Source organism: Furipterus horrens, unplaced genomic scaffold (assembly GCF_987537825.1).
Source record: "Furipterus horrens unplaced genomic scaffold, mFurHor1.1.pri manual_scaffold_7, whole genome shotgun sequence".
NCBI classification, from domain to species: Eukaryota; Metazoa; Chordata; class Mammalia; order Chiroptera; family Furipteridae; genus Furipterus; species Furipterus horrens.
In genome coordinates this window covers 10,809,964-10,826,595 of record NW_028327177.1, presented here as the reverse complement: position 1 = coordinate 10,826,595, position 16,632 = coordinate 10,809,964, and the positions used below count along the sequence as shown (strand labels likewise).

At 47.7% G+C, this 16,632-nt stretch overlaps 1 protein-coding gene across 1 annotated transcript; it reads right to left on the bottom strand.

The window, feature by feature from the left end:
• Positions 1 to 1,366: 1,366 nt before the first annotated feature.
• On the bottom strand, positions 1,367 to 16,353 carry CUNH8orf76 (chromosome unknown C8orf76 homolog). The gene is made up of 6 exons (XM_090283401.1): positions 16,184 to 16,353; positions 12,656 to 12,751; positions 11,922 to 12,065; positions 8,587 to 9,044; positions 4,633 to 4,765; positions 1,367 to 1,693 (listed from the first exon to the last, which is right to left on the bottom strand). The coding sequence occupies exons 1-6, from the start codon at positions 16,298 to 16,300 to the stop codon at positions 1,493 to 1,495; spliced, it is 1,149 nt and encodes a 382-aa protein (XP_090139527.1). The 5' UTR covers positions 16,301 to 16,353; the 3' UTR covers positions 1,367 to 1,492.
• Between the last annotated feature and the right edge of the window lie 279 nt (positions 16,354 to 16,632).

Genomic DNA, 16,632 nt, shown 5'->3' with positions numbered 1-16,632 from the left:
CAGTGAGATGCCAGGTATTCTGCCCTGCGGATACAAATATGAAGAAGACGGTCCCAGTCCCCCAGCTGTACAGAGTTTAGTCTGTCACGGAAAACAGGCGATGACCCTACAGAGCATCAAAGGCCCATGTGGCAGGGAAAGAGCAGGGATGAGGCAGAGGAGGGAAATCCATCACCACTCGGGGACCAAGCCTCTGGGAAGCGAAAACTCAGTTGAGACCTGAAAGCTGAACCAGCCCTGTGCAGGGTGGGGGTGGACAGAGGTTCCAGACTGAGCTGCCTGTAGGTGGCAGTTATGGCACATTTAAAGGTGGGCGCAGGAAAAGAGGGAGCCCTAGGTTGACACAGGCTAATGAAGCTACAATCCAGTTGGGGCTCCGTCCCGAGGGCTGTCAACTCACAGGCCATAAACTTAATGCTAACCTGTCTCCGTGACAACCACACAATGCTTCTCACATAATAGGAGCTCAAGTGATTGTCAATGACTCACGGAGGGCAATGGGGAGGGAGCCGCTGGGGGTTACCATACCTTTTCATGGTTCCTAGAAATTGGAATGTCTATTAATGAGTCTTTTGTTTAGAGATGAATGACTAAACTTGCACTCCCTAGTCATGCCATCACTCACTCACGCTGAAAGCGTAGTCTGTTTTGGGAAGGGGCCTGGGAAGGGGTGAAGGGAGCAGGTGAGGTGGAAGGAAGTCCTGATCACGTCACCTTTTTGCCCAGGGCTGGCCTTCTCCTCCCTCCACTGAAAAAAATAAAACCTGCGTGGGACAATGTTTGACGAAGTTTTCAGTTTATTATTAAATTCCACTTCTCTAAAGGAGCTCTTCCATCCCAGATAATTCAGGTAGGGCAATGGCCCTGTGTAGCTGAAGATGATGTTAAAGACTGTGATTATAATTTGTGTGGCAGAGAGGACAGGATATCCTCCCTCTGAGCGCACTCCATAGGCCCACAGGCCTCACCCCCTAGGGACTCAAAGCCAGACGTGTGATGATGCATTGTGCTGAAGCTCATACTCCCTGCAGGTCCGGGAAGAGTCAAGTTTCCCGCAGCATCCGCAAAACTGACAGGCTGACGTGCCTGCTGACAGGTGTGGGGTCAAGTCTCAGAGCCCTGCCAGCCTTGACACGCCCTTCACTTCAACAGTGGTGGTCTCTCCTGACGAATTTACCTAAACAATGTGAATACTTACACTCCTGGGTACCGGTAATAACCGTTTTTAAAAGACTATAAAATCTAAAAGCCTCTTTTACACACTTTCCCAACAGAGAACTTCTAAAGAGATAGGAGGCCCAAGATAAGTGAACGGCAAAAATCCAAAAAGACAACAAAAATCAAGAAACTGAACAGCAGAAAGAACCTGGGAGATAAGTCATTTTTATAAATAATCATATTTAAAACACTATATTCCATGATTAGCAGTGGATTCTCTCTGAAGCCAACAAGGAAAATTAGCACAGTGCTGGATATTTTGTTTTTAAAGGGACTACGAAGTAGAGATTCGGATCTGTGTATGGAACTGACTTTCAAAGGAACAGAGATGGTCTTGGATCTTCCTGAACCACTTGTCTTCAAATTCTTTCGAAGATGCAACCACCAAGGTGGTCCGGGCTGCAGAGTCCACGCACTTCACCTCGTTGTGAACCTCGTCTTTTATTTTCTCTGGGACGATATCTTCTCCCATAACCTGCAGGAGGAGGAAAGAGCCCTGGCCCAGTAAAAGGGGCACCAGACACGGCACGCAGACTCCGCCAGTGTCGGCCCAGAGGACTGCACACAAGCAGGCCTCCTTCTGCGGCCAGGGGACAAGTCCAAAGTCTGACAGGTCGGAAAGGTGTTTGATCAGAAGCGGCGACCTGAGGACCACAGGGGTGAACGTCATCCCACAGCTCTAGTCTCACCTGTCCCCGAGCGGACAAAGCACTGAGGTCCTAAGGCAGCAGCAGAGCCATCAGCCTACAGGGAAGCCCAGGCAGCCTCCTCAGGGCGCAGGGCACCTTCTTTCGGCAAGAATACAACTGCGAGTGACTCTCCCTCCTCGTAAAATGACCGACGAGCAGCCATGGGCAGAATGTAACTGCTGCGAGGGGGCGGGACACACAGATTCTTTCTCTTAGAAGTTCCCCAAGGAAGTCAAAGCAAGTAGCTGCGCCCCCCAACCCCTCACCCCCGACCCAGAGAGATCCAATCCTTCCAGAAAGGTTACCACAGCAACCTCAGATTTAAGAAGCACGCTTGCCCTCTAAAGGCACGATACTGCTCCCTACTGGTCAGAATCAGGCTCAGATTCTGCGTTAGTTTCTCTGATAAAATACCCACAAAAACAAGACATATTCTTGCTTTTCTGGTGGTGGGTCGGGGAGCATACAGCAGCTAAAGAGCTATCTATTCAAGCAATCATCCTATCTGGCTCAGGTGAGGGAGAAAGGGCCCCAGAACAGGACGTCCCGGGAAGGCTTCCCGGAGGATGTGCATTTCGGCTGCTCTTTCAGGATGGAAACCATCCATGTGTGGAGATGGGGAAACCCACCACGAGCTTATTAGACACGGGCACATCATCAGTCCAGTGGAAGCAGAGCTTTATGCAGGGAATTACTAGGTTATCAGTTTGGGGTACTCTCTGGAAGGCCTTGGACATCATTATCAAGGCCTTAAACTACACCTGGCCTGAGGTAATGGTCTCACATGTTAGTTTTTAAGCAAGCAGGTTACAGACAAAGCAATGTTTGTTCTTTTACACTTTATTTTTCCAATTACAGGTAACATTCAATATTACTTTCTATTAGTGTCAGGTGTGCAGCTTAGCGGTTAGGTTAGACAATCATATAATTTACTAAGTGACCCCCCGATAAGTCTAGTGCCCACCCTGCACCACACAAGTTACTGCAGTATCAGTGACTATGGTCCCTGTGCTTGGTAACTGCCTATCTGTGCTCCTTAATCCCTTCCTCTCACCCAGCCCTCAGAGCAGTGTTTTAAGGGGAACCCAGCAGCAATGTTCAAGATACATCTGAAGGGAGAAGTTACGGAAGCAAGGAGAGACGGGCCAGGAGGTCGCCGTGACAGCCACGCAGGAGGTGGGAAGGGGTGCGGCACCAGCGGTGGAGGAGGAATGGCAGGGGGACCCTGAAGCGGGGCGCAGGCTGCCTGGCTGGGGCTGAGACCAGAGGAAGAGGCCCACAGCTCGTGAGGGGCCGGGCGTGCATAAAAAAGGAGGACATACAGGACCCATGGGAGGAATTAGGTCTACGATGAGAACATGGCTCCCTCCAGCCCTCTCAAGTGCTTCCTGACGGCTGAGGCTACGAGAGGCCTACACGACGCGGCACCGATGAAGGCCGGGAAGGGTGTGGCAGACAGAGCCCTTTTAGACAGTCTGCACCAGAAGTGACAGCAGAATAATCCATAATCAGCTCAGAGGAGTCACTCAGTGGGTGGGTAACCTGAGACGCGAGACCGCATGCCCGAGAAGGGAGCGGAGATGCGGACTGGAGGGTGGTCGCCCAGAGGGGACAACTGCGGCTGTGAGCGCGGTCCTGACTGCGTTGTGATGGCCGTGGGGGAGGCAAGGGGACAGAGGACCCAACGGGAGCCGCAGACAGCACACCACTCAGGACAGAGAGGAAGCCTGTGGTTCTCACGAGGCCGAGGGAGAGTGAACGGACCAGTGCAGCCGCTCAGAGCAGAGGGAAGAGGGGACAAAACGGGCGTGGCCCGCAGCAACAAATCTACGGCACATGGAGGAGGCGGGCTGAGGAAGGCGACGGTAAGCTGGGAAGGTGTGGGATCTGGGCATATCTGCGGGCCCAAGGGAGAGAGCCCACTGAAGGGGGAAGGCTGGAAAAGGCTCGGAGAGGAAGAGGAGTCAAGTGGGAGCTTAGCTTGGGGAGGGGACAAAGGAGCCGGGCAACTGTAGCTTCGCAGTATTTCTTGAAAGCACATTGGGACGCATATGGATAGAAAGTTACTCTCATGGCAAAAGTCCCTGAGCTGTCAAGTTTCAATTAGACACTAAAAGGGACCAGAGTCAATAACTTAAATACATGGATAATCTCTAAATGCCATCTTAAGACATTTCAACAATGCAGTTTTTTAAAAGCTAATAAAGGTTTAAAAATATTGACATTGGAATGTCTCTGCAACCACCCAAGTAGTAACAGGGTGGAGCAGACGATGGGCTTGTAGCCGGATGGGTTCTCCTGCCGCTGCCACTTAAAACCTAACCTTAGGCAGGTCACAAGCCCTCTGTGCGGCAGTCCCGGCCCTGCCTGACCCCCAGGCTGTTACGAGGGTGAACAGAGAAAGAAACGTACAAGAGCCCTGCGCAATGTCAGCACTCACTCATTCACTTATTCAACCCCAAAACAGTTCTTGGGCCTCACGATGTTCAAGCAGGCAGGTACTCCCAAGGACCACCCGTAACTGAAACACAGCCCCTGCCTGTTAGCACGCGGTGGGAGAGAGACGAGGAGGCCGCTTTCAGGGACGCAGCGACCACAGGCACGTGACAGAGGGACACAGAAGTCCTTTAGAGGCGGGATTGGACCTTGCTTTTTAAAACAACGGCATTGCAGCCAGGAAAAATATCTGATGCCCTGTCTCAGAGAAACCCTAGGGGCTGCTCACCTCAGCTATCAGCAGCAGAGCGTCTTCTTGGAAGCGGAACCCTTTCATTTTATCTTCTATTTCCTGCTGGGTCCTTAAGTTCCTCTCCAAAGCAAACGATGCCTGCTGAGACTGGGTGAGCTGAAGCAAAAGCCTGAAAAACAGAGAAGTCCGCACGGGTAGGTTCCCAGGGAGGAGAGCAGCGCAGAGACGCTCGTGCAGAGCCCGGGCAGGCAGCTGGATGAGTCCGCTGGGCTAACCAGCGGGCAGGCACCCTCGTCGGAGGCCCCGAAGCTCCTTCCTCTGAAAGAGCGCCCGGCTTTACACTGGAGAGTCATCTTTTCAAAATCGCATAAAGCCAAAGCTTCTCAAAGAAATCTTTAGAGAGCGAGACCTCAAAGGGCGCCCTGCAGAAGTCAAGTGATTGAAAGCACAGGGAACATGGAGCAAAAAGGACAAGCCTCCCAGTCAAAGAAAGGCTCCTCCCCTAGAGCCATCAAGATGCCTTCCTTTGCAGTCAGTGCCCTGCGACCCTTCCATGTCCCTGAACCCACAGCAACTTGACCTCAAGGACTAATTAGCCTCTAGCTCACTTCCCTTACTCAAAGCAGGGCCAAATCTTGGAGGACCCTCTAACGATCACTTTGCAACTGCCCCACCGCCCCATCAGGATCAAACCTGGATGCCTCGCTCCCCTCCTTCCTTTCCACCTCACGTGGCTCCTTCATTGTATTTTTTAAATACTGAATGTGTAGATTTTTCCAGTTTCCCCCAGGCCACACTGGTCCCTATTGCTACACGCAGAAGCGCTCCGCTCTCCAGCTCACGCATGCTTGTCATGAGGGAGGTACCACACTCTGCTGCAGGCACTAGGAGCCCTGGTGAGCCCAACAGACAGGTCCCTGCTTCATGGGATGGAAGGAGAGAGAGCACAAATAATAGGATAATCTCAGGCAGCGACCAGTGCTATGAACAAAAAAATCCAAGACAGGGCAGATGCAGTGCCGACTCCAGATGGGGCAGGGGAGGAAGGAAGGCTTTTCTGAGATGCCGCTCAGGCCGCCATCTCAGCAACGAGGAGCGAGCCCCAGGCTTATGTGGGGAAGAGGGCTGTGAGTGGGGACCTGGCCCAGGAACTAGTTAACATGTGTGAAAATCACAAAGGTCCCTGTGGGCGGCACACAGCCAAGAAGGAAAAACTGCAGTGAGTAAGGAGAAAAAGAAAGGTAGGGCCAACTCAGCAGGACCTCACAGGCGGTGGAAAGAAACGTGAAATTTATGAACGTGCGGTGGGAAGTCCGCCAGAGCTTTATACAAGAACTTGACCCAATTCACATTCCTCGTTTCATTCTAGCCTGTGTGCACTACCTACCTGGCCTCTGGAGGTAGTCACCTCTTTTGTCCTTGCTTTCTCCTTGTTTCTGAAATTCCCTGAGAACACAGCTTATACTTGCTCCTTCTATTTCACATTCATTCACTCCTCGGCCCTCTGCAATGTCACCTCATCACTAAGGAAACTGCTTCCTCAAAGGCCATGAATGACCTCCCACCTTTCAAATTGTCTTCTCAGGATGGATCTGACCCGACTTCTCACCGCCACCTGGTCGCCACTCTCTTTCCCCAAACTCCTTAATCTTGGCTCCCTTCTGAGCTCAACTTGAACTTCCTAACAAAGGTCCAGCTGGCTATCCTACAGGCACCTACCTGCACCCTAAATCTGCTCTATTCTTCCTTCTGCATGTCCTGTCTTGGAGACAGGCACCACCTCCGCCATCCACACAAGGTGGACTCTTCAGTCATCTCTGACTGCTCTGCTGTCCCTTCCTCACCCCATCCTGCCCACACACCCAGCTGGTCACCAAGTCCTGTCTATTCCATCCTGCAGAGACAAACACTTCCCTTCTTGTTGCCTGTGTCTCCAAGGTCAGGTCCTCATCACCATCCACCAATCAGTCCACAGACCCACAGTCCCTTTGCTGGTGTCCTGGGCCCCTAACTGCTCTTGTCAGTACCTCCCCGCAGCCACCAGACCTCCCTCTCGAGGTCTCAACTCGTCACAGCACTCAACATTTAAAACCTTCAGATAATCTTAGGGCCTCCAACATGAGGACCAAACTCTGTAAGATGACACTTAACATCCTGTGCAAGTAAAAACAAAAACAACAGAAGTGCGATGTTTACCACGTGCTGACGCATACGGTGCGCTGCAGCAAGTTTCTCGGATACCTGAATTCTCACGGCCCCATGGTGGGGACATTTCCCATTTCTCCATCTGTCGAGATGAGGGAATGGAGGTCAGAGAGTGTCAGTAATTTGTGCAAGGCAGGGCGGCAAGCAAGTGGAGGAGCCCAGACTCACTGCTCAGTGACAATTTATCATGTTCCTTAAAATCAGGTCTGACTCCAAAGTCCTGCCCCCCACGTGACGGTGCCACCCTGGCCTCATGGCTTACACCCGCCTCTCGGTCTCACACCACAGCATGTGACAACCCTGCCACACCTGCCCTCTCATCCTAGGGCTGGACTGTCTTTCCCTGTATCTAGTGCATCTCTCGTCCCTGCAGAATAGTCTCTGGTGTCAGCAAGGTGTTGTGGAGAACACACACTCTGGGGGCAAAGACCCAGGTGCAAATCCTGGCCACACGCCACAGCTGTGCCAGTGTGGCATGACCCTAAATTAGTTCCCTAGACTCTCCAGTGGGATCCCAGCATCCACCACAGAGTGGTGAGGATTAGTGTGAAATCATGTATGCAAAGCACCTAGCACACAGGTATCTACACAATTGACACACGTTCCCTGGAACACTTAGCAGGAGCATCATTCCCTCTGGAAAGGTTTCCTTCTTCCTGCCGCCCGGAACTGCTCCCGGGGATGGGCCCACAGTGCTCTGCGCACGTAATAATCCACTGCTTGGCATCTGTGCTTAGTCACTGACTCTATGTAGAGTTTCCTCAACACAGTGAGTAATGGAAGGAAAGGGACTCTTCCTTAACGGTCTTTATGATCCCAGCACCCAGCACGTGCCTGGCACACAGTTGTAATTCAGTGTCCTTCTGAGTTAGAGTGACATAATCAACACTAAATCAATATCTTAATAGTCTGAAACCTGCCAAATAGATATCATTTTCAGTAAGTCTGTTAATCAATATTTCTTGAATTCTCCAGAGTTAAAAAAGAAAAACAACTGTGCTTTTTGGTATCACTGGAGACCTAAGTGAGTCTGTTTCTCTCATTAAATATAGAATTGGTCAAGTGTACGCCCCCTTTCCCTTAAACTCTTACACATTATGAATTCAAAGTATCTGGAGTACCTAAACCATGGGGATTCTCTACAGAATAAATTACATATTGTTTAGTCACATTATTAACAGTGATTCAAATATAAGAGCAGATTTTCTTCTTCAGATTTCTGTGGAATGAAAAATTCCTTGTTGAAAATACTGCTTCCCTCTATGTCAATGCTTCATACATTTCTCTTCCTAATTTCAATGTTTTCCATTTTAACTTTTTTTTAAATTAATTTATTTTTTAACAAGGTTACTTTATTTATCTGTTTTTAGAGAGAGGGGAAAGGAGAAAGAGAGGGAGAGTAACATCACTGTGCGGTTGCCTCTCACATGCCCCCAACTGGGGACCTGACGTGCAACCTAGTCATGTGCCCTGACTGGGAATTGAACCAGCGACACTTGGTTCGCAGGCTGACGCTCAATCCACTGAGCCACAGCAGCCAGGGCTCCATTTTAACTTTTTATCAAGTAATAATATAAGTTGTATTCTTGAGCAAACATACTTTTGTTTCTAAATCTTACATACTAAAAGGACACGTTCAAAGGATTCTGTTCAGACCACAGGAAAAATCTCAAAAACATATACCACATGTCTAGCCTAGAACTTCTGGAAAGTTACAGTTAGAAAAATAAAACCTTTACTCTCAGCTCAGTGTCATGTACATTGTTTAATCCATTGTTCGTTTACCTGGTTCGTATAAAAGAAGCACATGCTTTCATCTGGGTCTCTGGCAATGCTGCTTCTTTCTCTTTGAGCACAGAGTCTTGAATGCTGCTCAGAGCGCTCTCATTCTCCTGGTTATTACGGCTGCTTGTTTCCATGGGAAACACAGAGCTCTCGGGCAATGTCTCGGGGAAACACAAAAGGCAGTCTTTTCCTGAGTGTGGGAAGGAGGAGTTGATAGTTCTGTCACTTGAGCTGAAATTGTTCTGTGTGTGAGATGACGCAAATGATGCCGAGCGATCTGGCTCCAGGCTCAGGTACGCCTCTGCCAACCTGCCCCAGTTCCAAGGATTAAAAGGATGCAAAGAAATCAGTTTCTGTAGGCAGAAGATGGTGTCCCCCAGGTCCTGCAAGCTTGAACAGATGGCGAGCTGGAGGTGCAGCGCAGTGGTCAAATGGTCTGTGTTAGTTGCTTTAGCTTCCTAAGGAGAAAAAAAAGGGCAAAAACCTTAAACTGCAGAACGTTTTCTATGTAAAAATGGAGATTCCTAAAAACCCAAGTTATATGTGTTATACATCAGAAGTATCTTTCAAGGGGGGAGGGGAGAGGGAGAGAAGGGGGATAAGTAAGGGAAGGGATTAGTCAAAGAACCCATATAAAAGACTCATGGACATGGACAACGGGGAGGGATATGATTGCGGGAGAGGGGGTGGGTTGGGTGGGGGAGAGAAATTAGGGGAAAAGGGGACAACTGTAATTGAAAAACCAAAATAAAAAAAAAGAAGTATCTTTCAGCAGTTACACAAGTGGGGTGAACAAAAAAGTTTTCAATAGCTCTCAGTTTGAAACCATAAACCTGGAGAAATATATACTCCCCAGCAAAACCAGCACTGGGCATTCCCAGACACCCTGCTGTCGAAACAGTAACATGATTCACATGAAGGTGGTCTGACAAAGTTCAGCACCAAAAACATAAAAGCCAGTTTATTTTCGATTTTTATTACAATCTTTATTGTGTTCACCCAGACAGCTGAAAGACCCAAGCCAACTTTTTTATACCCTGGGCTAATGGTTCCATTTTAATATTTCAGGCTTTCTAAAAATCCAAACAGTAAGTTCCTTGAGGATTCAAATGAACTCTACGTCCAAATTTCCCTTGGCTGAGACATCTTAAGCCGGACAGCCTGAAGCTCTGCGTGTTTCTGCTGCATCATAATTGAATCCAAATGCCTCCCCTGCTCACTGTGACCGAGGCCAGAAAATCCTTTTCAAGTCTCCACCACCAGAGCCACCACGTCTTGCCCAACTTGCCACATGGCAAAAGCCCTGGGGGTTAGAGAAAACAAGCCTTTTTCCCCCCCTAAGTTAAAGTCTGGAGAGCGGACTTCCAGCTGATTTTAAGTCAAAGGAAAACCTAGCCATCTAGTCTCCAAGTCGGGCTGCCAGAGAGAACTACACCGAGTAGGAAATAGGAGTAGAAGGACCTGGTACACAGCCCGAAGACGCGGGCGCGCTGGGAGTAGAAGCATGGGGAGGCCTCTCAGTGGTCTTCGGCTGAGTGAAAAGAGAGGAAAGAAAGCCCCTCACAGCCGATTCGGTGGCACTATATCTGCCCAATGGAGAACTTACCTGGTTTATTATTGCTCTTGTTTAGCGTTCTGTCCTTCCCAACAGACCACTAAGGTCCAGAAGGGCAGGTCCTAGCACAGAGCACAGCAGCTCGCATGTAACAGCTGTTTAATAACTGTGGCGTAAGACCTTTTCACGTCTTTCATTTATAGCAAGGAAAGTACCGTGTAGACTACCTATAACAAATGCTACCTTCCTTCTGCAACCAGTCTGCGGGGCTTCATGCTGTTTAAAAACATTTTCATATTGAGAAAGCAGTGTGTGTTGGGGTAGAGGTTGTTACGTACAAATTTAAAAACAAAACAAAACATGTGGCACCAGGAAAGAAAACCATGCGAACAGACAGGGTTGGCTGAGGTCATGTGAAGAGACCCACCAGCCTACGTGGCCCGTGTCCCTCCCCAAAAGGCCTCCCCCGATGGGGTGCCCAGAAGCCTGATGATAATTCTCAAAGTCCTGACGGAAGCTAAAGATCTTCTGACTAGTCCTCCTCCTGCCAGGCAACCACCCCAAGCCCTGGACACCTGGCACCTGCTGACTGGCAGCAGATCTGTGTCTGAGCCGCGGAAGTGGAGACTCGCCCCTGACACGGACCTAGCTGCCACTGCCTTCAGCGGTCTAGGCTGGGAGGACAGAGCACAACTCTGATGTGCAAGAGATGTGAGGAAGAGGAAGGTGATGGGCACGCAGAGCAGTAACAAAGGAACCTCTATCTAGAAAAAGTTACCAGAAGGGCCGAAGTTGCTGTTAATTTGCAGACCACGGAGACTGAGAATAAACACCTAAATCCTACTAAGTTCACTGTTCACGCCAAGTGCTTCCTTAATGAGGTAATCTTATCTTCCAGCTTAAGAATTAACCCACAATTAGTAGAGGGGAGAAGAAGAAAGAAGGAGATGCAGCTGTTTTCCACGTGCTGAAAACGATTACCACCAAGGTTTCCTTTCGCTGCAAGAGGCTGAGGTCCCATGCAATGAACCACTCTGCAGGCAAATTGAGGGCTCTCTCTTAGTTAACAGAAAGAGGGCACTTCAGCTGCGCACATACTTTAGGCTGGCCTTGGTCAGCTAGACCCACACGGTTCAAGATCAGTGACATGGCACTTCGTTAGTTCCCTCTAAGGAAGAACACCGGTCACCTATAACCTAGGATTGGTCTACTTAAGACCAATCCCCGCTTAAAATTTACACAAATTACCGCCTAAGTAAACTATAAATGCCTTAATCTGAAAACAAAAACAAGCAGAATCTAGAATTGGGAAGAACTGCTTTTCTTTATCCCTTAAAATTTTTTTCTGTAAATTCCACATCAGAAAAAAAGGATTATTAAAGCTTGGCTTCGGGTGATATTTTGTCATTTTTTGGTAACTTTTTTCACTCTTTACAAAAGTAATACATATTCATTGTAGAAATTTTGAAAAATAAAATCTAAAGAACAAAACAGATCACTGATAATCCTTCCATTCAGTATTTACTCCTAACAAGAGTAAAACCATTTTTTTCAGGCAATGAAGATTTGAGAATATAGGAAAAAATATTACAAGAAAATGATTATGTCCAGAGCGCCACACTGTTCATCATCATAAAGTTCTTACACCACTGGCAATTTCTTCTGCTTCTCCTAAGTCACAGATTTTGCTGTTAGCAAGAAGCTGGTTTTCGTTTTGTTTTTTAGAAAATATTCAACCATCCTAGGAAGACATACGAAAATAAGCAATGAAACCACTCACCAAGTTCGTAGCGATCTCCAGAGCCTCTGCGTGCCTTCCCAGGTGAACTAGACACCGAGCCTGGCCTTCCTGGACATCCCTTTTCATGGCAAAATTTGTAGGTGGCAATTTTTCAGAAATACTGGAATATTCCTGCAGGGCTTTCTGGCAATTATTCGTTAAACAGAGGAAACGAAGAGAAGAGATGAAAAGAAAGGCAGAAAACACAGGAGAAGAAAGGATTCAGTTACAGAGATGATTTTTCTTCCTAGGCAGGAGATAAGGTTGTAACTGACCCCTATAATGAGCTAAGAAGACTTGAGGATTTGTCAGTGCTATTCTTCTAAAAGGCAGACAAGAAACGGCTAGAGAATATAATCACTACTGCCACAGGAAACATCATAGTACAGTAGGAAGAACATTCTGGAGCCCAACAGCCCAGGGTTTGAATCCTGGCTTTACCACTAACTTGCTGTATAATCTTTTCACCAGCAAAGTAACAACAGGACTCTTGTGAAGTGAGATATGTATGTAAAACTGGTACCTAAGTTATAAGAAACAAAACAAATTATATAGAGCCTCATAGAAAAGGACAAAAACTTGGGATTCTAAGATTACAAACACATACCACAAATGATTAAATTCATCTTCACAAGCAACATTCATAACTTAGTGACCTGTTATTTAAATATGCTGTAACCTATAGAACAAGAGCCCGTTTCAAGCAGTGCAGTCTTATCCGTGTTGAATTCTACCTGATACTCTTGCCGTCTGTAGGCCAAGTCCCCTCTGAACTTCTTGATGGTTAGAGCTTCAGCGTCATCACTGCTCTCCGTTTCCTCATAAAACCACTAAAAATTGTGAAAATAGCATATTATACAGAACGAAGCTATGCTTTTCCCACAAATAAATGCAATTTCCCATAAATAAATAGTTAAGCCTCAGAAAAGACATATTTCCTTAGGATGAGACTCAGAGGAAAACATCTGGCATAGAGGAGCGACAATTTTAATGACGGTCCCATTTTTATTAACATCATCACAATTAAAAAACATACCAATAATATGATGCCTCTCAGCTAAAAAAAAAGGCATGCAAAAGTATATGGCTTTATCTACAGCATTTTCTTTTTTTAATTTTAACTTTTAAAATTTTATTTTTCATTACGGTTGACATTCAATATTATTTTAGACCAGCTTTAGGTGTATACTATAGTGGTTAGACATTTATGTAATTTATGGAGCAATCCCCTGATAATTCAAGTGCCCACCTGGCACCATATAAAGTTATTACAATATTACTGCCTATATTCCCTGTGCTGTACTTTACATCCCCATGACTATTTAGTAACTACCAATCTGTGTTTCTTAATCCCTTTACCTTCTCACCCAGCCCCCCTCCCACCTGGCACCATCAGTCTTTCCCTGTGTCTGCGAGTCTGTTTTTGTTTTCCACAGCACTTTCAATGTGGGGTTGTTGTGATGCCAGGGAACCTACATTTAACTAGCACAGTACCCCCTGATTCTTTAGACGGAGACAGAATTTCTTGTAGAGACATTTGGAGTGGTTGGAATAGAGACTGTCAACTCTTTAAGGAAAGTACATAGGAAAGAAGAATTATCATTATAGGGCCACTATGAAAATGCTGTAAAAGCAACAAGTAGAAGCTAAGCAAAGAGGAGATAATAATTAGGCTCAAAGGAGGCTTCCATGCAATCAAATGCCAAAGACCTATAGGAGAAAAGCCTCAGCAAATGCGCATCTGGAATATCTTATCCACCTTCCTACTGATTTAAACCTCATGGACAGAAAGGAAGGTGAGGCTGAGATTTCTGGATTATTAAGTAAAGAATGCTCAGAGGAGGACAGAAATAGAGAACAGCAACATTTATGGATATCACAAATAAAGAATTCAATAGTTAAAAAAATAGAAGTTCAGATGACAGAAAGCACACAGTATGAGTTCTTTCAGCTGCTATCAGATCTCTCAACCCCCTGTCACAGTAAAACGCCTTCAGCCTGAATGAAACCTGTTCCCAGTCCAATCTCATTACTTCAAACACAACTGCACTTGTGATGGTTCCACCATCATGTCAAAATTGCTTGGTTCTACTTTCCTAACAGTTGTCCAGGCATCATGGCCCACCTGTTACCTTAGTAAAAGTGTTTCTCTCCTTAGCCTCATCCATCGCAGAGGAGAAAGCTAGTCAGCCCTGTTCTTCTTTCTGTTCTCCCTGACGTCCTGTGTAACTCAACCAGTCCACACACTGAGCCCATAATTTCCCTTTGTAGTCTACTGTTCTTTGTATTAGATTATTAGTCAATCCCAACTTCTTGAACAATGACTACACAATTGCAAACCTCCACCCAATTTCCATTCTCCAAATGGGAAATGACCCAGCAAAATCGGTTTTCAAATGATTATATTTAGTTTCCCACATAACCTGCATGCCCACAAGAATTCACACATGGGTGATTTTTAACACCCCTGTCTGATAAGAGGAAGGAGGGAAGAGGCATTTGGAACAAGGGTGGGACTGAGAGGTAAAGTGATGAAGGCCAGCATCTGGTCCCAGGCACAACCTGAGCAGGCGGGGACAATGGAAATCTTCTAGCGCGTTTTGGGAAACCAACATGACTTCAGTAAGGTCTCTGAGTTTATGGGCAGTATCACATACCAAACAAATTCTAAAGAAAAGTGATTTGGGGATTTCACTTCATCAATATATAGCACATCACACAAAGTATTATCAAATACCTGACAAAATATTATCTCATTTTACTCTCTTCATAAGCCTGTGAGCCAAATGACAAATAAGGAACCGACCCCTCGGAAGGCAAGGGGAAGATAAAGCCAACGCTGGGATTCACAGGTCCTATCTCAGAACCACGGCTTTTAATGCTATACAACACGACTTTCCACGCCCATTCTGTTTTGAGTTTACACTGATCAAATACTAAAGATAACTTTTGAAAGACTGCGTGTGGTAAGGAGAAAATGTAAGTGAAATAAAACAAAAATACAACCCAGTAATTACCGACTACCTGGCATCTTAAGTACAATGGTTGTAAGGAAAAATGAAACAGTGTATGCAGAGAAACCCAGCACAGTGCCTGGAACAGGTAGGTTTTTGATAAATAGTAGTTATTATTGGTGAGATGGGATTTACACACATGAAATACTGCTGACCCTCGAACAACAAGGGTTTGAACTGCGTGGGTCCACTTATACATGGATTTTCCTCAATAAATACTGTAAATGTATTTTCTCTTTCTTACGCTTTTCTTAAAAAGCTTTTTTCTCAAGCTTACTTGGTGATAAGATACAGGTTATAAAACATGCAAAATACGTGTTAATCGACTGTTTATCGGTAAGGCTTCTTCTGGCCAACTGTAGGCTATTAGTAGTTAAGTTTGTGGGGGGGGGGAGTCAGAAGTTATACATGCTTTTCCTCTGTGCAGGGTTCTGAGCCCCTAACCCCACCCTGTTCATGGGTCAACTGTAATACAAACACTTATTCAAAATATTCAGGGAGTTCCCATGATGAACAAAACCTGCTAGGCACTGGGGAGGGCGTTACGTGCCGCTCCCACGTGATCATTTACACTCAGGGTATAAGAGCTTCATGGGCTACTGGCAGGTGTTTTAGCAGAGGCTAAACGGGGAGGGAACGGGGGAGTCAAAGACAAAAATTTGGGGTCGGAAAGGGTAATCAGGAAAGAATTCCTGGAGGAGGCGGCATTTAAGATGTGCCTGGAGAAACGGATACAATTGAACGACTTTGGCCACCAGAGCGCGGTCCACGTGAGCCGGAGAAGTCACTGAACGAGGTCAGGCTCTCGGGAGGAGGGAGGACGTCGCCGTCAGGGGCCAGACAGCACTAAGGTTTGAGGAGCGGGCGGCGTCTGGCCTGGGGAGGCCCCTGACTGCCCAGATGCAGATTCCGTGCAGCACGCCCGTGGAGTTACTCAGGTTTGGGAGCGGGGACAGGGGCGACCAGAGAGCCACAGGGACCCTGGCCCAACACCAGGTGCGAGTTCGTCACAGACAGCGCGGGGGTTTCCTTGCGCCCTCGGGGGGCAGGGTGGGCAGGGCCTTCCCGGGTGGGGTTCGGGAGACACCGGTTCCTCGTGGTGGCTAGAGACAACGGGGAGGCCAGGGTGGGCAGAGGGGTGATCCGGAGAGGCGCCGGGCGCTCCTGTGGGGATCCGCGGGAAACGAGGCCCGGGAACCAGGGCGAGGACCAGCGGCCGGGTGAAGCCAGGAGGCCCCGCCCTCCTACCTGCGGTTCGCAGAGCTTGGCGCGGTAGGACGCCGGCGGTCCCGGGCACCGCTCCCGCCTCTCTTCGAACACAGAATCCTCGAACTCGCAGCCGAGCAACCAGCTCTCGGTTTCCATGGCGCTCCAACGGCGGGGGCATCGAGAGGCGGCGGTTCCTAGAGCGGCGCCCTCGTGCGGGCCAACGCGGAAGAGCGCGGCATGCTGGGATTTGTAGTCTCTGGAAGGGCCAAACTGAGGCTTTGCACACAGCGGGTTGGGAGTTGCCGTTGAGCTGAGATTCTTATCTGGCTTACAAACTGGGAAACTGGGGAACGGAGTTTGACTTCTTGGTTTCAGGAGCTGGACAGAGCGTTCCTTATACGCACGTCTCAAAAAGCACTGGCCCCAGGGTAGCTGTTTAAAACCAGCAGGCGCCAGTTTTTTCACCACTGACGATATTCCTGATGCTG